This window comes from Sander vitreus, unplaced genomic scaffold (assembly GCF_031162955.1).
Source record: "Sander vitreus isolate 19-12246 unplaced genomic scaffold, sanVit1 ctg445_0, whole genome shotgun sequence".
NCBI classification, from domain to species: domain Eukaryota; kingdom Metazoa; phylum Chordata; class Actinopteri; order Perciformes; family Percidae; genus Sander; species Sander vitreus.
This window is the reverse complement of record NW_027595555.1, coordinates 34,091-59,361: the sequence shown is the minus strand read 5'-3', so window position 1 is coordinate 59,361 and position 25,271 is coordinate 34,091. Positions and strand designations below refer to the sequence as shown.

The window sequence follows — 25,271 nt, the reverse complement described above, 5'->3', positions numbered from 1 at the left end:
CTCTCCGTTTATGTAGTCTAGCCACGTTTCAACGCAGTATTAGTAGATGTTTTTATAGACTTTAGAGATTTAGAGGAAATGTCATATAACAAAGGGCTTTCAGAGCCTCTCTCAGGGTATGTGCCCTTGGCAGGGTTGAGCCAGAGACTGACATCCAGGCTGAGGCAGGACCGGCCACTGTCTGATGGTGATATCTGGACTGCCTATTTACCATGGGACACCTCTTCCCCCTACAGGAACATCACGGATCACTCCTGTCTGAAGGTCTACCACAAAGACCCAGCACAGGCATTCAGCCACGGGCCAAGACCTGCCAATAGCGATGCCAGGGTGAGTGACACAAATGCCAAAAGTGAAAATGATTGTCTTGTTACTGGAGCTGCTGCAGGGGGACGACCAGACTTGTTGCAGATAGAACAGGTAGCCCAGCCTCCAATTCTTTTCATTCTCACATCCTGTTAGCAGTTAAGGGAAGGAATGTCCCCCTGCCTCTTCTTAATCTGTTTAGAGGGGGTCTCATATTGTTCTCCCAGGGGCCTGCGATGAGACTCGCCTGTACGCTCTGGTGAAGCTTGCCTAAGGGACAATTGAACTCAAATCTCTGGGCTATTTTCCTTGTTCATTCCTCCCCCAATATCAGCACTAATCTCTTTCTCTTGTTCTGATTGCAGCATGTTTGTTTCCTGCTGATGTAACAAAACTAAAGCCTCAAAGATCCCTTTCCTCAACTATTCCTCCTCTAATCCTCCTGACCCTTTATCTAACCCGATGCTCCTCTTTGGCTGCCGCAGATTTTCAGGCGCTGTTGCAGCCCCATTGTGATACTGCAAACATTATATTAACCTAGCTATAATGCCACTGCCACATTCTGTATGTGTCACATGAGTGTAAAGTGAAATTGATAACATTTAAAGGAATGATGAGGCAAACATGGTGATGGTTTAAGAGTTCCTGGTTCAGATGGCATGATGACTTGCATGATGAGGTGCTACAGAAACTCTTTTTATTATCTTGCTGCTGACAGACAAGTTGCTTCGGCTGCCTCTCTGTGATGGGGTCCTTCAAAGGGAAGTGAACAAAAGACATTTAAGAAAAAAGATGGCAATAAAAGATTCAACTGAAAAAGTGAAATGGGAATTTAATAGTTCAAAGCAGGAAAGGTTGCTAGCTGACCACAGCAGAAGAACATTAATTGTGTGGATCAGCTTTTCCTCATCCTTTTTTGTTCAATTCTTTTTACAGAATTGCCTAATTCACAACTCTGGCACTTGCTGAATCAGCAGGATTGAAAAATATTTTTTGTACTGGATGAATTAAAATGCATTAAGCAAAAAGAAGCAAGGCAACTTTCCAAGGGCTCTTGTGCAAACATTGTGAAATCTAGGCATGAAGTAGAGATATGCTGAAAAAGATTGTTGTCATGATTAGTTCTGTCACTGTTTAACCAAGCAGCACTTGACACAGATACAAATCTTGGGATGTGGTTGTGGAGGCCAGGTTGATGAATGGCACATGACGGGACCTTTTAAATAAATTAGTTAGAAGATGGCATTTGTTGCATTAATCCAAAAATATGTATTCTTATGGCAATTTTTTGTGCCGAAAAACATATTGGCAAGTTTTAACACTCCGACACAAACACAGACATTGTATACTCCTGTTGTAAGCAGTGTCTCTGTTCATGGCAGCTGTAAAGCTCGTTTGTTTTGTGTTCAAAAGAGACAAAAAAAGTCTTTCTAGTTTTTGGCAACACATTTTTAATAATGAAATAGAAACCCTGGCTCTCAAAGCAAAAGGGCAAATACGACAAACTAATGAGCTGTACACCTGTTCAAACACTTTTTTTAAGGGGGTGGGGGGGTTTACTTTACATCTGTTTGGGCTATTGAGTGTCTTATTGTCTTGCATGCAGGAATGCCAGGCTTCAGATTAGATTTAAAGTATCACCTGCAGTTACCTCTGTTTGTGATTGAAGTTTTTAGACCAAATAGAGCTGTCTCTGGTTATGAAAACAACTGTCTTATCTGTCAGTAATTGATTTAAGGTGGACAGATGTACACAGTAACTGACAAGTAACTCAATACACAGAATAGGCAGCAGGCTGATAGAATGATAGGGACTTTTTCTTGCACTTATAGCATCTCTTTTGTCACGTTTCATCGAACAAAAAAAGAAATATTAATCTGTACTCATGTGAGGTATCATGCCCAAAGCAGTGCTTTGTATTCATAGAATAGTCAATAGTGACTGTCAGAAGGAATGTTATGTGCACATAGCTGAAAGAGATATTTTGTAAACACATTTCATTTATTGGCTAACCTCTATTCTGTTCTCCTTAGGGCAATCCACCTAATTTTGGTATTTATTCGAAAATCAAAACAAGAATTGAACATTTGTCTTGTTTTTATTCACAATCATCATAATTAGCACTTAGCGCCCATGTTCTTTTCAACACCATTATGTACACAGCAGCAAAGCACATGCAGCCATAGAGCCAGCTATTTAAATGTATGCACAATGTATGCAGGCTCTGCAGTTTGTGAAGTAGTTAAGAAAGCATCTCCATATCCAACATGGCAGAAGATCGAGGCAACTTTCTGCGCTCCTACCCGACGTGCTGCCATCAACATTGGAAGCTTAAAAAAGCTCAGTGGAAACAGAGAGAGAGTCCATGAGTCAAACTCAAACCAAATGTTTCTCAACACGGCCTCTCCTTTGCCTGACATGGTCTTGTGTGTTTATTTTTCAAGCCTTTACTCCTCTGTTTTGTCTGAAAGCAGAAATGTACGCATGATTTGTAGACAAATACAGACTGTCTTTATAAAGCCAGTGCATTTTAAGGATATTTTAAGAATAGTTAGTCTTCCAAAGATGTAACATTTGTTTGAGATTGAAAAGTGATGCCTTTTGGGCCAAAATGTTCTTATGAGGCTGTGCTGGAATTGGCAACGCAGTCAGATATGATATTTAGGGCTCCAGAGAAACCCTTTGTTACTTTACACTTTAAGCAGTTGTTGTTTTCCAGTTGGTGCACACACACACACACACACACACACACACACACACACACACACACACACACACACACACACACAAGTCACACCCACTGTTTGTTCCTTTAGCTGTACTAAGATAAGATAAGATAATCTGTATTGGCACTGGGGGGAAAATAATGACAACACTAAAAAAAGCATAGTGTCAAAAACTGTACTTGAAGTTTTTGAAAGAACTTTGCATTAGGTTTTGACCTGTCTTTGTATGTAGGTGTAACCCATGATGAGTCATACCTTGAAGGAACAATTGCTTGTTTGTCTGACAGCAATAGAGGGCTAGGCAGGAATAAAGATGGATTGGATTTAGCCCTGCATGAGACGCTCCACAGCTCAGTGTTATCATACACAGGATATCACATATCCCTGTGTTATGTCACTCCTTGCACACTATATTTCAGTTGTGCTAGCAAGCACAGAGAAATGTTTACTTTTATAGAAAATTAACTCAGGCTTGAAATAAACCTCAATATATTGGTGTCATTCTTGTAGGTTCTTCCTTTATGAATTTACAAGTTTTAACTTAAACTAGTCTACACAATACAACAAGTTAACACTAACTATGCTAACGTTAGCTACCATTAGCCACCACAAGCTTAAGAATCTACTAGTTTTAACTCAAATTAGTCTATATATTGGTAACTGTGAGACAATGTAACCTTTCATAACAATGGCCACTGTGGCCACAAGTGACAATAGTAGGATAATGGTAAATGATAGACAGTAGCACAGTAGTAGAGTATGACCATAGAGTATAACATTAGCACAACTGAAGAAGAGCCATAAAGTTAGTAAACTTGTTAGTAACAGTATCGTTAACTAAGCTAATTTTAGCTACCAATAGCCACCACAAGCTACTGTAGCAGCAAAATCGCAAAAAAAAATTGACAAAAGTTTTTTTGCTGCTTATGAGTTCAACTTTCACTTGTAACGGGAAGAATGTGTTATTTTTTCTTTAAAACGTTAGACTCGTGGCCGGGTTAGCTCAGTTGGTAGAGCAGGCGCACATATATAGAGGTTTACTCCTCGACGCAGCAGCCGCAGGTTTGACTCTGTCCTGCGGCCCTTTGTTGCATATCATTCCCCCTCTCTCTCCCCTTTCATGTCTTCATCTGTCCTATGGAAATAAAGGCCTAAAAATGCCCAAACAAAATTATCTTAAAACGACTTGCTTTAAGTAAGCACTCAATATGGAAGTTGAAGAAGTAATGCAAAGATCTGACAAAGCTAACTGTCAAAAAATGTGATAAGATAATTTAAACTTGTCATACTTCACACAGCATGTGGCTCACCACCACATTTTCTTTACTTCTACTGTACCTGCTGTGTTTGTAGTTTTACCACCTACAGCCTGAGAGCTCATATTTCCCTTAACCTGGAAAGCCACTAGTTATATAAGGTTTGGTTTATTGTACGTGCCTTCAAGGGTCCTTTATGGGTGGTCGGGCTAAAGAACAGAGGCCCAGATTAGCTGACTGGTTACATAAACAGATCTTGTTAAAAATTAACCAACTAACTTTTTGCCCTGGAGGTGCACATGTAACGAACGCAAGCCCCAGTCTTATCTCCAAGAGCACAATCACAGATTTGTTTAAAGTAAAACAAAAAAAAAGTAAATCACTCCACTTTATGAACATAATATTATTTCTAATGAATGTATTGTAACATTTTGTGTTTTATAGAAGCCTGCAGGTATAACATACTTTGAGGGAAACGCTGTGTACCTGGGGATAGTAGCCTTGCAAGTAACTATTTTCTGCTTCTGGAAAAATTGCTGACAGTCTGTTTTCTTTGAAAAGCAACAGTGTAAACTGAGTTAGATGGTTGTTTTTGTTTCAAGGGCGCTGCAGTCCAGAAATACAGGATATATGCAAAATAAACAGTAGCTGAAGCTCTCAGATGGGCAGAAGTTTGCAGTTTTTTAAAATTGTTAATGCATTACTTACAAGTAATGCATATTTTTTTTATGTTTTATGTGTATAATAACACGTCTATATGCTTTTGTGCTTTTACAGATCCACAGTGAGATGGTGCATGCCGGTCGTGATGGCCCGCAACCTCTGAGACAGCCCCCCATGGGTCCCCCATCACACCACCCCATGCAGGGAGCACTCCCCCCGGCTCCCCACTCCATGCCCCCATCCCCCTCCAGAATCCCATTTGGCCCACGGCAGGGCTCTATACCTGGTAATGCCACTATCCCAAGGGACCGGCTGTCTAATGCCAACCCTCCGGCCCGCTCTATATCACCCTGTCCCAGTGCCATTCTGGAGAGACGGGATGTCAAGCCAGATGAGGACATGGGCGGCAAAAGCCACAGTCTTTCCAGGGGAAATGAGGGGCTGTATGCAGACCCATACTTGCTCCAAGATGGAAGAATTAGCATGGCTACTGCCCATGGACCACACCCCAGCCCTGGGCTTGATGGTCCAGATCATGGCATGGGGGGATTTCACCGTGCCTCCATCCGCTCCACAAGCTCTTACAGCGGGCCCAGCCCCACAGACACTATGGATCACCCCTCTCTGTACAGGCAGAAGTCCAGAAACAGCCAGCTGCCTACTTTGGGCTCCAAGACTCCTCCCCCATCCCCTCACCGGATGGCTGAGGTACGGATAATTGACATCCAATGCGGGCCTCCTCATGGTGTGCCACCTCATGGTGTGCCACCTCATGGCGGTCCTCCTCATGGCGGGCCTCCTCATGGTGTACCACCCCATGGCGTTCTCATGGAGAGAAGCTCACCTGTGCGCCAGTCCTTCAGGAAGGAGGATATGGCAGGGAACAAGCCCCGGAGCAACATGGGATCACCTGTAGTTTCAGACCTCCAGGGGCCCATCCCAGCTGCCAATGAACATCACACACGGTAAGCACCAGGGGGCCGGACGTCACATATAGTGGGCTGGTGGGATTGTTAAATATAGATATAATATGACATTGCATGGGAGCATGGACTAACTCTGCATCCCAGTTTCACCCTAACCATGAGCTGCTGATTTTCAATCTCTGGCTCTGATTGTTTCATCATCCATGACTGAAGGCAAGAATATAACCCACCCCGTAACTGTCTTGAGCATCAAGATCTGCACATTAAGAACAGCAGACTAACGCACATTATTATGCATCAGTTTGGTTTGTGTACATAACCAGTTCTGCTTATCTGATCATTGTTTTCACAGTCTCTATTCAAACTTTGGAGTGATTATTGCAGAGTGTGTAGACCCAGACATAGCTACCACCACTGAAACAGTACAGTATCTCGAGACCCCACTAAGCCACTGTATATTTTTCTGTTACTCTGTGACTATTGTTCTAACAACAAACCCTCTGTGGAGTCTATTCAGTTTGTATAATCCAGCAGACATTTTGGTACCTGGGTTAGGTTTGTTCACTCTGACTGAGAGCACATAAACACAGAAAGAGGGATGCTTGCCACTTAGACAGGCAAACGTGGTTTCACTAAAAGGGAGGTTAAAGAGGCTATGTGCGCACCTAAAAAAACCAAAGAAAATATTGACCAGGTTAAATAAGTATTTTAAATGGCCCAATCAGTCAAACAGATCAGGCAGGACCACCTGGGCAGCCCAAACCCCCCATTAGAAATGCCCTGGGAAAGTGTTTTGGAATTTGAATGGGAAAGTACTGTACTTAACTTTTAAAATAAACATAGTCTCAACACTAAGCACTCTCTAGCTTTCATAGAATTTATTCATGTAAAATATGCTGTATGACGCTGAGGTTAGCCATTGTTGTGTTCACATAGACCTTGTGTCTGTCTATTGTCTATAGCACAGCTAAAACCACCCTGTGTCCTCAGCTGACCCCATATCCTTTCCCAAGATAAATGACTACATCTGAAAACAAAAGTGTTTCTCTTTTCCAAAGTCTAGGCTTACCAAGCAATCTCAGTGTTAGATCCCCTATTCACCCTTCTGGTGTTTGGCTTTCTTAAGGCAATGTAATTTTCGAATTGTCCTTTCATTCTCTTCTGAGCGGCCACCACTTGTGACTTCAACACCCTGAGTCTCGACCTCAGGGTTCTTCTCTTGTCTTGAGTCGTCCATCTTGTTTATTCCATTTGGACTCAGGCTTTTTCTTAATGTGGAAAGACTGGGTCAAGTGGTGTTAGACCAGAGTCAATATTTACTCAGGACATAATCAATTGCAAACAAAATTCTCCACTGTGTAATCCCACAAAAAAGATTCATGGTCAGGGAATTAAAAACAATTGATTATTCTGTTACAGCTCTCCCGTTTTCATTCTGAGCTAATATTTGCTCTAGTAGCTGCTGTAATATTCAATAGGCCTCAGTGTTGAAAGTAGAATTTTCTGATGTTTCTGCAGAGTGCGAATGAAGGCTATGGAGCAACAGATTGCCAGCTTGACTGGTCTTGTTCAGCATGCACTTTTAAAGGAGCCAAACACTAGTGGCACCAAGGAGCTACTAAGGTAAGCAAACACAGTATAGGAAAGAGTGAGGCATCAGGGGGAATTGAGTTTCAAATTAAAAGCCTGGCTATCCAGCCAGACCAGGAAAGATAAAGTATCCCCTCTATAATGACCATATCAAACTCAGGTTAAATAGCGTCTGGTGAAGAGTAAATAGTTTTGACTGTGAATCTGATATTGAAGTAATTTGCTCTCTAGATAATAGCGACTATGTATGGTTTTTCTGACTGCATTTCAACTCTGCATTTCGATCTTTTCTGTGAAGACCTTGGGTTAATGTTTGCTTGACAGTCAGTCTGAAATGCTGATGACTGCAATGAATTTGTGTGTTTATGCTATGTTAAACACCAATTAAGCTTGTTAACATCATTAACATCACTTTAACCTCTCTGTTAAAGTCTTTCCCATCCTACTTTGTTGTATTGTGTTTGTGCTTACTAATACAAACCTAAAAATAAAGTACGCCAAATACAGTTTTTTCGCACCCAAAATCCTGCTCTTATAAATCTTTCTTTGGATGCAGCGAGAGACCACCGAAGACATCATCTCCAGCCCACAGTGCACATAGCTCAGGTTGGTATCATTCTTATTCTGTTCTATTTCATTACTTTTTTTTCCCTCTGTAAAGAGTGTTAGCGCCATCATGTCTTGTGCAGACAAGCCCACACATCAGTGTCAGTCAACAGTCTGCAATGAGCAGTGCTGGAGGGAGGGAAAACAAAGTCAGGCTTCTTTGCTTGTCGTCAGTTCATATTTCCTTACAATACTTCCCCCCGTACATCCAGTTAATTGGAGATAAGAGACAAGGCAAGCTCCTCAAAGCACTACTTAAAACAAGACGCTATTACTTCTCAAGCTCACCAAGATGATTCAGTGATTCAGTCTTGGCTCTGTAGCAGTCTGTGGCCAGATCTTGTTTTGATAAAAAAGATCTGCAACTTCACCAGTGGCAGAGCGAAAACATAACTATCCATGCATCTTGAGAGCTAATCTCATGTCTCGTGACACATTTCATATGTAGCTTTCGGAGGGATTTACTTGTCATGTTGTGCTTGAGCAAATCGCTAAAACATCTGAAAAGTTAGAGTGTGGGCGTTGATCTCGCCAGACTGCTTCTATATCAAACATGAGAATTCAGTGGCACTGTTTTTTTTGTTTTGTTTTTGCCATTTATCAAATGTTTCTTCATTGTTACCACACAGCCTGCACTTTCTTTTGATGGACTCTGTGTCCCCAAGGCCCAAAACACAACAGCAGTGTACATTGTAACCTGTACTTCAAGTCTAGGCAGCTGTCAGGTAGTATGTAAGGAATATGTTGTGAATAGAGTTTTGGGATTATGAAGACAAAAGATTGTTCTTTTACTGCCCCAACAGAGGGTGAGTTTCTGTGTCAAGGGAGCTTAGAGTGCACTTTGAACATTCCCTGACCTATTGTGTAACTCACAGGCAGAGAACTTACTTTCTTTAATGGACCTCATGTTTCTGAGGTTAAAAAAATGTGTTCTCCCAAATTTCAAAGCAAATGCTTAATCACTTACCTACAGTGTTACCTAGCCAAGCGCATAGTTTGGGTTTTATTGCCCACGATTTGAGATATTTGTCTTTGAGCCAATACAATGGGGGTGAATGAAAATTAATTTGTGGTGCTCAGAATTAAAACATTTTTTTTAATGTTGAAGTCTTCAAAGAAACCCACTGTGAGTTAACTGAGCATTAAATTGACTCAGTTCTCCCTTGAATGACCATCCTCTGTTTTTAGATGTGCAATGAAAATATAAAAAGGTCATTACAGTCAAAACTCATACTGGAGTTTTTAAAGGATTGAGTTAAATTCTTATTGTTGTTGGCCATTTAGGGATGCTCACCCAAACCACAAATATTACCTCCCCTGGTTTCCATGGTTTCAACCTTTTCTCCATCTCTATAGCAGTGACTGAAATGCCGAAATTTGCTGACAGATCATTTCAGAGGTGCAGCCAATGTGAAGGGATAGTATGTGTGTGCTTCTTGTGCAGGGGGAAAAGGTCGCCACAGAGATTTCAGGAAATCAATACTAAACATTGGGAACATCAAGTCAGGCGAGTGTGTTGCCAGGGAAATACGTATGCCGACATGTACAATCTAACCAATAATTTGTCAAGTGAAGTCAGAGTGAGGGTTTGGAAATAACAACTCTGTCTACTTCCTCTAGAGGAAGAACTACATTTTCACTTTTATGTGCCTTTTTAATAGTTTTAAGTCTCATTTCTACTGTGTTATTTAGTTGTTCAGTTTTTCCAGTAACAAGCTATAACATTTTCCCTCCCACCAATACAGGTGGTTCCCCAGTCTTGGCTCCCAAGAGCAGTACAGCTCCATCAGACAAGGGCCCAGTTCCTCTCAAAGTCAACCTCCTGCAGTTCAGGAAGAATGTTTCTGACCTCAGGATGCAACTCCATCAGATGAGACAGCTGCAGGCAAGACATCTTTTTTCCTTTTTTTTTATTAATTACAGTGTTAGTTTCCACTACAGCTTTGTATGGTTGGTCTGCTAAGTCTTAATATCTTATTCCCACTATGTGCATCCTCTCAGCTCCAGAACCAGGAGGCATTACGAGTCCAGCTGAAGCGGGCCGAGCAGGAAATCAGTGTTAGACTCGCAGAGGCCATGCGGGGTCTGGAGGACCCTGTGCAGAGGCAGAGAGCTTTGGTTGAAGAGGACAGGCACAAGTACTTGGGTCTGGAGGAGCGTGTCCTCATACAGCTTGGGTAAGGCTGCTCAAAATTCACTGATTCTCTTACATAACAGGTGCTGTGTTTTATATAGTTTATAATTGATAGATGTGGTTGTTTGCATTCATTACTGAATGTTTATCGTTGTAAGTATTAGAGATTATTTAGTACACACCCTTGAGGCTCTAGTCAAGGTGTTTCAGTTTATAGGAAATCCCCAAAAGGCTTTGTTTTTATCAGCTTACCTGTGCTATTCACTCCTAACTCCTTACTCTTTGAAAAGCCAACACCCTCCAAATTACAGCTCACATGTTTAAACAGGCAAGCGGTGCCTGCCTCTCCGAGACAGCAGGCTAGAACAATAACTGTGGAGGAACTAACCTGCTCTTATTTTAATTCACTTGCCTTATTTAGCCAACAAGGAGCAGTAATTGAATATTTTTTTGTTTGGATGTTTACAGGCAAGGTCAAACAGTGTTGTCTTGCTAGAGAGTGGAGAACATATGCTCCAACAAACACAATGATAGCAGCTCATGGAGACAGAGAAATGAACAGGGGGAAGTCAGTGGATTAAGCTCTCTGTTACTATTGGTATTCAGCCAGTTGTGAGTCAGCAAAACACGGCTTGGTAATTAGAGTTGCTTGGCTTTAAGACCAGTGGGAGAATGTGGTGTTAAAACCACTGCCCTCTCAATAGGAGAACTAAATGTATCATGACCCATAAGGGCACATTTTGTAATGTTTTATACCTCTGTGGCAAAACAAAAAATGCTCTGTACTTTTAAATAATGAAACTGGTACTATGTGGAATAGTTTGTCAGTAATCCCAGGACAAAGTAAGGACAAATTAGAAGTTTTTAATAGGATGGTTTGTCATTGTCAGTGGAGAGTATTGATGATGACGACAGAGCTTCCACAAAGCGAAAATGCAGAGCATTTATCTAAGTAGTTGGTTAGGTTATATGTTCATATGATCTTTCAGCTGCCAACAGGAATTTACAGTATGTGAAAAGGTACTTGATGATTCCTTGAGCAAATGCTGTATCAAGTATCTTTGAAGGCTGCCTCTTATACTCTGACACACAGAGATGTACATTATGGAGACGTACTGTATCTGTTTTTGTCTGTGGGAGACTCGATAAAAAAGTAAAGTCAGTTTCCTTTTGTCCTCAGCTGGAACTTCCCATCATCATTCCTATTACCAACAGACCTTGGCATAGTAGGGCATTTAACACACGGTCTCCTTATTACCTTTCCCACTCCCTTTAGGGGAGTTCTATAAAGAGTGTTTCTCAGGGGTACCCTGGCCACAATGAAACACCATTTTAGTCACTCTCATGCAATCCAACACTGCACACAATGTTATCTTTTAGCACATTTCCCCGCGGAGTAGCCATTTTTCCCGAGCACTGGGATGTCTATGAAGCAGTGTGCTGTGTTTTCTATGTGAGGAAGTGCTCTCATACGAATAAGCCCTCATTCAGTGTGTAAACATTTGTGGTTTTGGGATGACATCCAAACTAGACTAAGCAATCTAATGTAGACAGTGGAAATGTTTATTGTCAGTGTTAGGCCTTGTACATATTTTACACATGATCTAGTTTCTTTCTCTTTTTTTGGATCATGTCCAAGAGTCTGCTCTCACCTTTGCCCAATCAGTATCACTGTTTGATATTAAAATAAACAATTGTGTCCTGCCCCCTGGTGTTTGTGAAGAGTAAGTAAAATGTTAATAGTAGTGTAAAAAGTCTTTCTCTCAATCAAATTGTGCCTGAGTAGATACATTTCAGTATAACAGAAACAAAAATAGTCACCAAAGTGGAATTACATATATATATATTAAAACATTTAATAATGAGTTTACTTCATTTTTCTTTTCTGCGATTGTAGAGTTCCATATTCAATTTACTGACCAATTGTTGCAGGACAATTACATTCTCTCTCAAATCTAAATGACTTATCCTTTCCATTGTGCATTTTGTTTGCCTCTGCAGCGAGCTGGAGCAGTATGTAGGCTCTCTGCAGAAAGACTCCGCAGCGACACACAGAGTAGTGACCCTGAAGGACGTGGAGGAGGGAGCGGTGACTCTGAGGAAGGTGGGAGAATCTCTGGCAGGGCTCAAAGGTAAGACAACAATAATATTCCCATTATTGCCACAATACTGTGTATAGCCATTTGACCTTAAATATTGGATGTAAGCCAATAGGGATGGGCTATATGATTAAAATAATCTTTGGGCTATTTTCCTATATCAATATACGTATATCATGAGATGTTAAATGTATGCAAAGACACAGTTTAACTGATATCCAAAGCATTAAACTGTGTTCCACAATTATGGATTACATAATACATTACAAATTCTTGATATTCAGAATAACTTCTTTTGCTGGTTTTTAATTATAGATTGACCTGAATCATTAATTTGGACAATACATTTGGAGAACAGTATCACAGGTAGATCATAGCTCCACGATAGAATTCTGCTGAAAGTTGATAAGTGATATTATTAAATGATTTACTGCTGTTATGATGGATGTTCCTCCTATTCCAGACTTATGTGTAAAAACTACCATAAAAGTGTATTATTATTTTTTCAGAGGCTAGGTAATTATTTGATTGTTCAATAGAGGTATTTCTGAAAACCTTTTTTTCTGTTTTTTGCTATGTTTCTCTGTGTTTCTCCTCAGGAGAGTTCCCAGCCCTACAAACGAGAATGCGGTCTGTGCTCAGGGTGGAAGTGGAAGCTGTCAAGTTTTTGAAGGAGGAGCCTCATAAACTGGACAGCATGCTGAAAAGGGTCAAGAGCCTGACTGATACACTCAGCAGTCTGAAAAGGTAAAGGAATGATGAAGAAAAAATGTCAGTTGAGATAAAGTAGGGATCAGGAGAAGAGGTGCTGGGGGCTGAGAGTGAGAGAGGGAATTGAAGATGAAAACAAAAAGCACTCTGCGGCGCGTCTCACAGGGGTCTATGATGTGCGAGATTTTACTTTTTGATTATACTGGAAAACCTGACTTCATCCCATCAAAGAGGTCAGTCCGCGTGGACAGAGGAGTGCGGCGTCCAGCTTGATTTACTTCCATCGCCTTCACTGAACTGATAAGTGAATTAATTTGGTGGACACTGCAGCGCCCCATTTCCATTTTAATATGTCACAGATACCAAGTTCACTCTCGACTTTTCTCTCCCTCTCCCTCCATGACTCTCATCCTTTACCCGAAACACTCGCCAAACCGCAAGACACTGCGTCATAGGTTTGGTGGTGCTTTTAACCCTCAAGTCAGAATTAATCAAACCATTTTGTCAACTTTATTATAGGGTTTGATGTATTTTCAATCTTAAAAGACCACAAATACGTGGTTGTAAATGGATTTCTATCAATGTTATATATTGTTATTAAAATATTGATGTCATTTATAAGGGAGTGACCTAGTGAAGTAAGATTGTACGTTTTTTCTACATGGTTTGTATCACATACTGTTCTCTCCTCTGTGCAGATGTGCTACTGAGGGTCCTCAGAAAGGACCTGATCCCGCTGCTAATGTCCAAGTGGACAATAGCCCTTCAGCAGCAGCAGCAGCAGCAGCAGAAGCCCTTGCAGAAGCTGGCTCCACATCAGCCCCACTGGAGCCCCAGAGCTCCACTATCAAATCAGAGGTGATGCCTGCCTCTCCGGTGGTCATCCATCATGTCCAGAGCTCCCGGGTCCACATGCAGCAGTCCCAGCAGTCTGCAGCCTTGACAGCTCAGCCCAGCCCACCGCTCACCCCCAGCCCCTCTCACACCCCCAGTCCCAACCCGAGCAAGAGTCAAGGCTGGGAATCTCCCAAGGGGGCAGCCTCGGATCCACCGAGTCCTGCCCGTCATAAGAAGACACAAGGGTACCCAGTGAATAATGGCAACGGCACGGGTCTTGTCATAGAGGAGCTCCAGAACAGTCAGGACAAGGGCAAAAACAGAGCCATGTGCATAAAGGTATGTTTAGTCACCTTATAATTGTAATTTGGTCTTGATATATTTTTACTAGGGCTGTCAAACGATTACTTTTTTTTAATCGCGATTAATAGCTGAATTTCTATAGTTAATTGCGATTAATCGCATATTTTATCACATGATTAAAATTCTATTATTTTGCATTTCAGAACAGTTTTTAAGTACATATTAACAATCGAAAGCAATTTTTACCAGTGTATCTTGATTGGGAATCAAATGAATGCAAAGAAAGTTACTTTATGAACGTGATTTTAAGATTTGTAATTTTTTATTTACTGTAAACAAAAGAAAAATGTGTGAATTTGTCATTATTGCACAATTCCTCCAAGTACCTAACTAAAAAACTAAAAATCCCTATCCTTACTAGAGTCAATATAGTGTTTAGTAACTCCTAAATAATTTTGATTACACTGACGTCCAGTGATCACCGGTTAATGAGACAGCGTTTGCAGCACCTTGCAGCAGTTCCACTGTGGCTGCTTTCTCCGTGTCATACAGGCTGTGTGTGGGGCTGCTGTCCCCCTCGACGGCAATGAGACAGGTCAGAACATGCCAACCGTAGTACGTCTTTAAGACCCGAGTCCTCAGTTATGTCTGCAGTTAGTTGCCACTCATTTCGCAAGAGCTGTAGTCATTTTTTGGGATTTGGTTTCATCCACAGGTCGGCAAGTAGCACTCTCCAAAATATTGCTTTGCCTGAGTGGGTAGCATGCTAGCGGGTAGCATCACGTTAACTGTACTACTATGCTTAACTCCGTAGATGGTAGCTCAAGCTTGACGTGCTTCGGTGATATTTTAATTCGGCTTTACACAATATGCATATGGCTTTCGACTTGTCTACGAGCCGTCCGGGAGTTTTGGAAAATAAAAAGCTCCATTCAGAGTTATTGCTACTGTGTTTCTCCATCATGCCTGCAGCCTGCAACAGCAGGATGTGTTATGAGGAAGTGGCAGCTTGATGATAAGTAATGGTGCTGCAAAGGGTCAAAATAGTAGCCTGTTATGCACGACGCAAAGCCCAGTGAAGTGTAAAATAAATTAATAAATGCCGGCATGCGATTAAAAAAATTAAAGCGTTATGCTCGGCCCTTAATCCGCATTGCGATTAACGCCCAACATAGTAAAGCTGTGGTGATGTTTCATTGCTCTAATTAGCAGCCTGTAAATGTCAACTTGGTTACTCACGGTTGCTTTGCCCTTTAACACCCCTGTAGTTCATTATTTTTTGTTGTTGTCATAGGAATAAAATTCCCCCACTCAGATTCAAGGAACTTGTGAGGAACTTTTTCTCTGTTTTCTTGTATTCACCCTGTAGGCAGCAGAGAAGGAGTGGGAAGAGAGGAGGCAGAACATGGGTCATTATGATGGAAAAGAGTTTGAAAAGATCCTCCAGGAGGCCCAGGCCAACATGATGAAGGGCATTCCCAGTCTAGACATGCAAGAGAACCCAGCAATTCCCCCTGCTGCCACTGCAGAACAAGCAGACGTCCACAAGCCTGTGGAGTCACCGACAGGTACAAATCTAACACAAATGTAACTTTAAGACTTAAACATGACCTCCACGCATTTTACATTGTATTGCTATTAGATCACATTTAAAAGTATGTTAATATAATTTCATCTCTGTTGTTTTTGTATGACAGAAGAACCCCAGTGTGAGCCTCAGTCTGACGAACCAGGTAAGAAGGGGCCTCAGAAACTCCCAAAGCCTGTGTTGGAGAAACCAGCCAAAGCTGCACTGGAGAGACCCTCCAAGACTGCCACCAAGCCAGCCCCCACTGAAAGTTTTACCAAGCAGGGGACGGAAAAGTCCATTAAGTCCCCACCACCACCACCTCCTCCAAGGAAGACCTACTCCAGCTCGAGCTCAGGTATGACCACCACACGCTCTGGCGAAGTGGTCTACACCAGCAGGAAGGAGTCTGTCTCGGCACAGGTCAGTCTACCATTAATTTTTTCACTGTATGTATTTTTTGTGTTTAAATTCCAAAAATTCCAATAACATATTGGTAACAGTGAAGCTTGTTTAGCCTTAGTACATAATAACAGAAATAACAGTGAAAAATACAATGCATTTTTTACAGTTCAACATTTTGCTTTCTTGCCGAGAGTTAGATGAGTCGATCCATTCCACTCTCATATCTGTGCGCCAATAGTGCATTCCATTTGTACTCGGAGGTCAGAAATTCCAAGGTCAAAGTCAGAAACAGGCCCCCTGAACTCGGATTTCCAAGTTGGGAACTCGGACAACCTCGCAGTACTCCGAACTCAAAATCCAACATGGCAGCCCCGTGCATCAACAGTAGTGAAACCTGTCGTAACATACAGTTTATTAGAATTTCTGTCTTATTTGTGTCTCATTAAATCAGTCGTAACACACAGTCCTGTCAAACTTCTATCTGTGGACATAAGGGTTGGAAAACGTTTTTTTGTCCACCTGCCACTGTGGCTGGTGGATTCTAAACTCTACCAGCTGGTGAGTGAAGCAAATCTAGCAGCCACTTACATATTTTACCAGCATTTGGCTGGTGGTTGGTGCTAATTTCCAACCCTGGTGGACATGTTGTTACGCTGTTTGTATGCATAAAAACAGCGTTGTTATCAACTTGTATTGGTAACATTGGCTAACCTGGCTAGCGCTAACCCTACAATGAAGAATCGGACATGTAAATGAAACGCAACTCGGGTGTGACGTAAATGGAACGCACTACAAGTATGGCACAAGAGCCAAGAGGCCATTAGCTTAGCTTAACATAAAGAGTGGAAGAATGGGGGAAACGGATAGCCTGGCTGGTTGGAAAAGTTATGACTACATTATTTTCTTCTAAAAATTTTAATAGGAGGGTGAAGAGGACACTCCACCTCCCAGTCCCCAACCCAAGCCCAACAAGGTGCCACCAGAGACCAAGCCGAAGCCAGCCACCCCTCCCCCCATCACTGCTTCTGTTACCACAGAGGAGGAGGATGAAGGGGACAAGATCATGGCAGAGCTCCAGGTTAGATGCACATGTACACTTAAGCTCTCACACAATCTTACACACTTCCTCAAACATGTGAATAAAAACAATCAATTAGTGTGCTGTCTGCTGGTTTTGTTTGATTTCTTCATTGCGGGAGTGGGTCTATCATTTCTTCCCATGGTGGTTGTCTTTCTGGAAAAAGGATGAGCACTCACAGCCGCCAAAGGAGTTAACTACTTAATTTTGATTGTAACTTTGTCACGTGTCGGGTTCTACAGTAGTGACAAAGGTGAAGGTACTCAAACATCTTTCCTCCTCAAAATCCTTGTTCCCATTTCCCCTTCACTTTTTTTCACTCTTCAGGTATTCCAGAAGTGCACAGTTAAGGATGTAGGGGTGAAAAATTTGGTAGAACCCACCTCTCGAATTGAACCGCAAATCAGAGAACTAAGACCGGGGGCCTTATTGCCCCTCAAAGAGAAAAAGGTAAAATATACGTCGCCGTGCAGCTACCCACCTAACTGCCTGCCTCTGCCCACTGTCTGATACAATGGATGGCTGTGTCTTAACCCTTCTACAACTTCTGCACCCTTGCTTTGGCTCGAGAGAAACCTGTAACAGCTGCCTCCAAAAAGCTCCTTTCCTTGCTGCCTCAGTTTCCTTCCCTCTTTTGGTTCTACTGGATATCTCAGCTTGAATATATTTCAGGATTAAGTCTGCATAAAATGAAGCCTCTGAATAGATGCTGTGTCTTTTGTGCGCCTGGACCAGACAATGATGTGTTTTGCCACTGATTTAATTATCACTTGTCAATAAAGACCTCGGCACTGTATTCTACAGGCAATTAAATCGTCTTGTGTCTTTCTTTAATTACGTTGCTTCATACAAAATCAGCAGAAAAAAGATTTCTAAAAAAAAAAAGATTGACAATTGAGAGAAACAACTCACTTTGCAGACACAAACTGTTTTTGCAGACTTGGTTCACTAGAGGTCAGTCAGGCCCCTTTGCATGCTTCTCTCCCCCACTTAAACTTTTCTGAGGGATTACTTTTCTGTTTCTCTTTGTCTTTGCACAACTTGACTTCAGTTTGCTTTCCCAGCTTTACATCTAAATAACCAACACAAACCCATATTTTTTCACATTTTGATTAAACAATACGCACATTTAATATGATTTTGTTAATTTATGTGACAACAAGGACAGGTACTGTATGTTCATGTGCAACATACGGTATTTGACTAGTTTACAACCAAGTTAAAATGAGTAGATGGTAACAGACCCAATTATTTCCCTAAAGTCAAGTAGTGTGAGAGGCGCTTTGCGTAGTATTAGCAGCGTGTACTGTGTGAACAAGATGTAAACAGGATGTATAAAGGTTATTTTAATTATCTAGAACCGGAAGAAAGAAAACTTCATTGCTGTATTATCAACAGTGGAAGTGTAAAAAAGAACAGACAGGATTTAACCATCATAAAGAAGTTGATTTGGCTGTTGTAAAATAAAGCAGCTTATAGTCTTAGCTTTTAAAAAGTAATATTTATTCATTTTCCCTGCATGCAGTTGGATATACAGAAATTAATATCAAAACAGCATATAAATTTGATGTCATACAGTATATTTCGCTGTTGCCTTGTAGAAGGTAATGGCCCAATGCAGTGCTGCGGATGTTACTGCGATGTATGTGAATTCACACTTAAACCACAGCAACCTGACACACCAGTTGCACAGTAATATTATTCCCTCACACACTGTCCTAGCAGAGCTCAGAGCCCACTCGAGAGGATAAAGACCCAGACACAGATGAAAATGGGAATACTACTGTCCGACAGAGCCAAGGGGTATGTATGACTTTCTTTTATTAATTATATTAATGTATAGTTCATGTTTGTTCTAGATTTTGAGAGGTTTTAAACAGCTACTTCTTTACTTTTTTAGGTCATATACTATGTGACTGGTCAGATTCCCAAAGAGTACCCACCCCCATCAGGAACGGAGGAAACCCCCGAACACCGAGAGCCCATACAACCTCCATCACAGGTGTCAAATGTCAATGTTAACGACAATTCTCCAAGCCAGCAGCAGCCACCACTGTCTCCACCACCCAAATCACCCCCACCTATAACACCTCCACCTATATCACCTAAACCTGTGGGACTGAAAGGATTCAAACTTCCAAGGAAGCAAGTTAAACGCTCCGAATCCTTGAAGACCAGTGCAGAAATGGAGAAGGGGAAAATCCTCAATAAAATTAACACTGAAAAAAAAAGTAAAGTCATACAGCAACATGTTTCTGCTAGTAAGAATATAATACCTGAGCCTGTGGCAACCACAACAACCAGTACTATAAGAGCGGCGCCTAAAAGTTCTGTTGCTCCACCCAAAAAGGCTCTTAGTCAGGACAGTGATCCACCCAAAGCTAACTGTGAGGAGGGTAATGAGGAGGCTAGTCTTAGTCCTGACTTACCTGGAGAAGAGGCACCTCCACCCCCTGACAACATAGCATTTATGATCACTAACAGCAAAGTCCAGGCCCTGTCCTGTGGCGAGTACCAGGACCTGGTCAATGCCAAGAAAGGAAGTGTCCAGACTGTTACTGTGGGTAGCGCCACTAACCGAGGGAACACCACAGTGGATCCCAATGGGCCACAGGATAATGGCTTTAACAAGAAGCCTGTCATCATCATTTTTGATGAGCCCATGGACATCCGTTCAGCATACAAGCGCCTGTCCACCATCTTTGAATGTGAGGAGGAACTGGACAGGATGCTCGCGGCAGAGTGCATCGAGGAGGAGAGTGAGGAGTCGGACACGGAGAGGAGTGGTGGGCAGCAGGTTAAAGCGGGAGGGACTGAGGTGGTCGATGGCATAAACGTCATCACGTCACAGGTCACCGCAGACCACTTTAGCATATCATCCTCATCTTCGTCTTCAATCTCTGAGCTGACGGACAGTGGTGGAAACTCGGAGTCAAATGGTGACACCAAGCAGGATGTTAAGAAGAAGTTCAAGTTTAAGTTCCCTAAGAAACAGCTGGCTGCACTGACCCAGGCGATTCGCACGGGCACCAAGTCAGGCAAGAAGACTTTACAGGTGGTTGTGTATGAAGACGAGGAGGAACCCGACGGTACTGTCAAGCAGCACAAAGAAGCAAAGAGATTTGAGATCACACGTTCAAAATCCTTGGCAGACGCTCCCAAGGCAACAGGCTCAGTCGCGCTGAAGAGGCAGAACTCCGACTCCCTCTACAGGACGGATGAGATCCGGAAGAACACCTACAAGACACTGGACAGCCTGGAGCAGACCATCAAGCAGCTGGAGACCACTATCAGTGAGATGGGACCATGCTCCCCTGGGGAGCCAGTCTGCACGGAGGAAGCTAAAGCAGGGAATGGGAAAAGCTCAGAAGGAGTGGGGCTGAAGAGGTCTTCCTCTCTCCCTACCTCCAGAGGGTCAGGCCCTAAGGTACCCAGCAAAAATTATTTGCAGAAGAAGACTAAACCTCAGCTCCTTCCTCGCCCTGTAGTCATCCCTACTACCACCACCACCACCACCACCGTCCCCAGTGTCCCCAGCACCGTACAACAGGTCTCTCTCTAGCTCTTGCTGCTCAGGGAGGCTATGGGTCCTTCTTTTTCAGTTTACAACCTCCCTTCACTCCAACCCTAACCACTGAAATTACCAAAATCATTAATCCACTCCACGGGTGCTTGGAATTATTGGAAATGTCCCCTGTGTCTTTCTCCCTCTGTGAAATCATGGTGACATGATTGGGGGTGGCATTTTGTTGGGTTCCTGGCTACCATGTTTTTCAGTTCATTGCTAAAACTCTGAGGTTTTCAGCAAGTGGCGAACTCATCATCAAAAACACTCTTATGATGATAAATCTCTGATATCTTCCTTATTCTTGACTGCATGTACTACTGTGTATTGACTTACATGTTAATGGTCCCACTGGGTGCATGATCTTTCACTGGTGTTGATCGTTGAGGTGTTACCTGTTAGTGCCTTGATTTTTCATGCTTCCTATATGGTGTGTGTTTTTTTCTTTCTTTTGTTTTATTTCTTGTTTTGTTTTTCGTTTGGATCCCCTTGCAGAACACCAGTGTCGCTTCCCCTACTAGTCGGATGCCCGTCCCTTTGTCTGCGAAGTCCAGGCAGTCGCCGGGTACTACTGACAAAGCAGGAAAACAGCAAAAACTGCAGGACGCTCAGAGGCAGTTCCGACAGGTAGTTTTACTGTAGGGTTTTACCAGAGACTAAAGGAATCAAACATATAGGGATAAAAAACATGAGGCATGTATTATTAGGAAAAAAGAGTACCAAAGCTGTGAGATTTCAAGTGTTGAAAAAATAATAATAAAGTCACCACGGTGGCGACTGTGGATCTGTTAATGTTTCTCTCGAGTCTGCTCTGACAAGAAGGCATGTTTGACTCTTGACTGTTACCCCATAACATCACTGTACTGTATGCTTTTGCATGTCCACACTGCTCATGGTTTTCACTGTGTTGGTGACTAAACAAAAAAAAGAAGGAAAAATGGCAAAGAAAAGTGGAATCCTACCCTGTCATCATCTGAGTTGTCATCACATCTCCAGTTCCCATCACAGCTGAGTTCCTAAACAGTGTTGCCAAATCCCAGGATGCTTATGGCTATGTTAAAACACCAACCTAACTGACTTTTCGGCTATGCTCCTCCCTTCTTACAATGCACCTCCGCTCAAACCCAACATTACTGCACAGCTTCTTAACCTCACGGTGATATATTTCCTTACCCTCAAGACCACGCCAAAACTCACCATCTTGCACCGTCAGTTTCAGTGGAATACCAGCCCACATTTCCCCCTATCTGCTCCCACTCTTCTAACCCCACTATTATCTAATTCTCTCCAGCCTTCGTATGCATCTTTCCCTTGTGAATTCCCCCCCACAGCCCCTTAACGAGGCCTAACTCTAACAGAGGCAGTCTGTAGAGATGCCCCTCCTGTCTGCCATCGCACGGTCTAACCCTTGCAGTGTTCTGTTTCTTGGTAACATGTCTCTCAGTTCAATGTGTCTCACTCTTCATATAACCTAGTAAAACAGACCTGTATATGTTTTGGTGTCTTTTAGTTGTGTCTCAGCAATATTCATGTTTGTGTAGTCTTAGTGTGTTACTATGTGTATAACTTGTAGTTTTTTTTAACATGGTCTTGCCTTTCATATGTATTATTTGACCAGATTTCTCTTTTTGACAACCAGTATCTGTTTTGGCATCTCTGTTTGCAGGCTAACGGAAGTGCTAAAAGAGTGGGAGGGGATCATAAAACTACTTCCCCTACTATACCCACCTCTAAAATCCCTGCTTTTTATCCTAGCTCTACTAAAGGCAGCTCCCAGTCTGCACCAAACTCAGATGCTACTAATCCCATTAACTCTTTCTCCTCCTCCTCCTCCTCCTCCTCTTCCTCCTCTGTGACAAAGTCATCCATCCTGTCCTTTCACACTCCTCGTTCCGGTTCCCAACCCTCCTCCCACATCCCCTCCCTGTCTAACGGATCCCTCAAACTCCCCACACCCTCACAGCACACAGGTAAAGCTCTCTCGTTCTCCTCGCAGACTCAGAATGGTCGAGTGCACTCCTCCGCCTCCTCTTCATTCTCCTCCTCATCCTCCTCCCCCTCCCCTCTGTCGCCCACACCTTTGGGCCCAGGTGGAAAGAGCATCCGCACCATACACACCCCCAGCTTCACCAGCTACAGGTCCCACAATGGCAGCAGCGGAAAATCCTACATCCCAACAGCCACAGCAGCTAAGGACACCACCTAGCCTCATTATCGCCCCTCTGGCTTTACCGCATAGCAGGTAGAGCTGGTCATGTTTCATAGTTTTAATTTGCTGTTTTTATTTCTGTTTTTGAAAGTTTTTGTAAAAGTATTAAGTGATGCACTCCCCCACTCCATGTTTTATTTGACACTGACATTCACACACCAATGCTTATCTCCTATAAGTTACAATTTTCAGTTTTGAAAAATACTTACTTAGATTCTGATTGTTTTTTGGAGGTGTACCAGATGTTCTGACAAAATATTTTATTAAAAAAATGTGTAGTTGTACTACTTTGTAGTTGAAGTGGAAGGCTCTCATGGTGTTGGAAATCTATTTTTCTTGCTGTAGCTATGAATAGGGAATATAGAGTTGATGTACAATCACAAAGTACCATGTAAAAATGTTGTTTTATTTTTCAAACCAGAGATTGAATAACCATAGTATATTTAATCTTCTATATTTCTTATGTTGCCAGACATTCAACACAGCCCTTGTAAATGCCTTTTATGAGTGTATACATAATGTATACAGACATTTTAAAGTTAAATTCATTGTTAACTTCTGTTTTCCAAGATAATGTTCTCATTTTTCACCCATATGAACTGCCAATTTCTTTTACAGATATGTAAAGCTGGTATGATAAATAACACAAGTTTTCATTTGAGTGTGCCTATTTGCCAAAGTTGTAGTACAATGACTCACTTCAGGCCTAACTCAGTCACAAGATTTAGGGGAATTTACATGCACTCTCTTGGTGTGATGGCTGAAGTATTGACCTCAGTGTTTGCACTGCTGGTCTTGGTTTGTTAAGTTAACATGTATTGTTGTCTAAATGTAAACTGTACTAAAACGTGATTCAGTTCTACCACATGTACATAGATGCTTCTACTAAGAAAATAAGTAGTTTTGTTAACATACCAAAGTTTATTTGTATGCATGCCTTTCAAATACTTTAGGAGAGTGATGTAAAAGAAGAATTATGTTTGCACAGATAGATTTTGTAAATATCTGGTTTTCTCTCATTTTTGTAAAGCTTTAAATCATACTATAAAGGAGCAATGTGGTAAAGACAAAAACTGTGTTGGAGTAGCAAAAATAAAGACTTGCATGCTTGTAATGCATTGAGCTTCAATGTATTTATTGTTATCTGTTTCTGGCTTTCTGTTTGTTTGTGTATAAGAATAATCATCTTGTCCTCATACAGCACAACTCACATTCTTCTGTTACTCATGTCGTGTGTGTGTGTGTGTGTGTGTGTGTGTGTGTGTGTGTGTGTGTGTGTGTGTGTGTGTGTGTGTGTGTGTGTAAATGTGGAAGTCAACACTCACCACACAACAGAGCAGTTCTCCAGTTCTGGCTTCCACTTCACCTGTCTCTTCTCACACTAGTGTTTCCCACTGACGGTATATATATATATATATAGAAGAATTTGGCATTCTGTATCTCTACGATTAAAGGTAAGAATATGAATTATATTAACGAGTATTAACACAGTGCAACATGTGAGGGCTATATGCCCTAAATTTACTCTTATAATTTTGCACTGGATAACAGGATTAGATGACAAAGATTAGTGGTGCTTTACAGCGTGTCACACCATTTTGTAAGTTTTAGCATTTAAACTACCTAAAACATTTATTTATTTTATTAACTGCCACAGAGCAATTGGTTATCTTTGGAAAATCTTGTTTAAAATCAAATGTTTAAAATCATTAACTGGGGTTTTGGGGGTAGTGTCAGTACGTTTACATTGGTATACTTGGTGATACTTCAACTAATTGCACTGGATGGTGGGTTTTGCAGTTCATCGCATCAATGTACATCAAGGTGAAGTACAACTATCAGATATTGTTTGCCATAAAAAATGAAACATGTTTTTCACTAGTTTATACAAATGTATCTAAATTCAATAAAAATTACATTCTGAATGTAATGTGCAGTCATGCGAATTGTGTTGTATGGCTCTGAAATTGTTTTTTCCTTTCTATTGAGTTTTTCTCTTGAAAATAGTCTATCTGTTGTTAATCATTCTGTAGTTATTATTGAAATATTAAGTGTGTCTTCTGCAACACTGGCTAAAGCCTTGTAAGGACAGTTCCTGTTTCTAAGCCTCATTAACATGTAGGTTGATATTTTCTTACATCAAACAAGTCATCTTTTTGTCACATGCACAAACCTTGTGTTCTTAGTTTTGTTATGATATAACAATGTATGATTTGGTGAATCACTTGACTAGGCTATCATCATAACAGGTTATTTGTGTCTATGCTGCAACAGGCTGATCCTCTCCAAC

The 25,271-nt window shown here is 41.7% G+C and overlaps 1 protein-coding gene across 8 annotated transcripts; it reads left to right on the top strand.

Annotated features, from left to right (window-relative positions):
* The first annotated feature begins 246 nt into the window (after positions 1 to 246).
* kiaa1217 (KIAA1217 ortholog) lies at positions 247 to 24,099 on the top strand. Of its 8 annotated transcripts, none has more exons than XM_078245275.1 (17): positions 247 to 330; positions 5,066 to 5,916; positions 7,396 to 7,500; positions 8,024 to 8,073; positions 9,819 to 9,958; positions 10,075 to 10,250; positions 12,209 to 12,339; positions 12,906 to 13,053; positions 13,716 to 14,193; positions 15,527 to 15,725; positions 15,858 to 16,147; positions 17,052 to 17,207; positions 17,535 to 17,657; positions 18,930 to 19,010; positions 19,108 to 20,757; positions 21,268 to 21,399; positions 22,439 to 24,099. In XM_078245275.1, the coding sequence occupies exons 2-17, from the start codon at positions 5,078 to 5,080 to the stop codon at positions 22,976 to 22,978; spliced, it is 5,238 nt and encodes a 1,745-aa protein (XP_078101401.1). In that variant the 5' UTR covers positions 247 to 330; positions 5,066 to 5,077; the 3' UTR covers positions 22,979 to 24,099. The 8 variants fall into 8 exon arrangements, with proteins under 8 accessions (XP_078101401.1, XP_078101399.1, XP_078101406.1 ...); XM_078245273.1 differs by having other exon boundaries at positions 15,855 to 16,147; positions 18,933 to 19,010; XM_078245280.1 differs by having other exon boundaries at positions 15,855 to 16,147; positions 19,108 to 19,209.
* The last annotated feature ends 1,172 nt before the right edge of the window (positions 24,100 to 25,271 follow it).

Bases quoted from the DNA above. Each gene is read 5' to 3' on its own strand.
- kiaa1217 (XM_078245272.1), top strand. From the start codon at position 5,078: ATGGTGCATGCCGGTCGTGATGGCCCGCAACCTCTGAGACAGCCCCCC. The intron at 5,917-7,395 runs GTAAGCACCAGG...ATGTTTCTGCAG, and splicing joins GCCAATGAACATCACACACG to AGTGCGAATGAAGGCTATGG. The intron at 21,400-22,438 runs GTAGTTTTACTG...CTCTGTTTGCAG, and splicing joins CTCAGAGGCAGTTCCGACAG to GCTAACGGAAGTGCTAAAAG.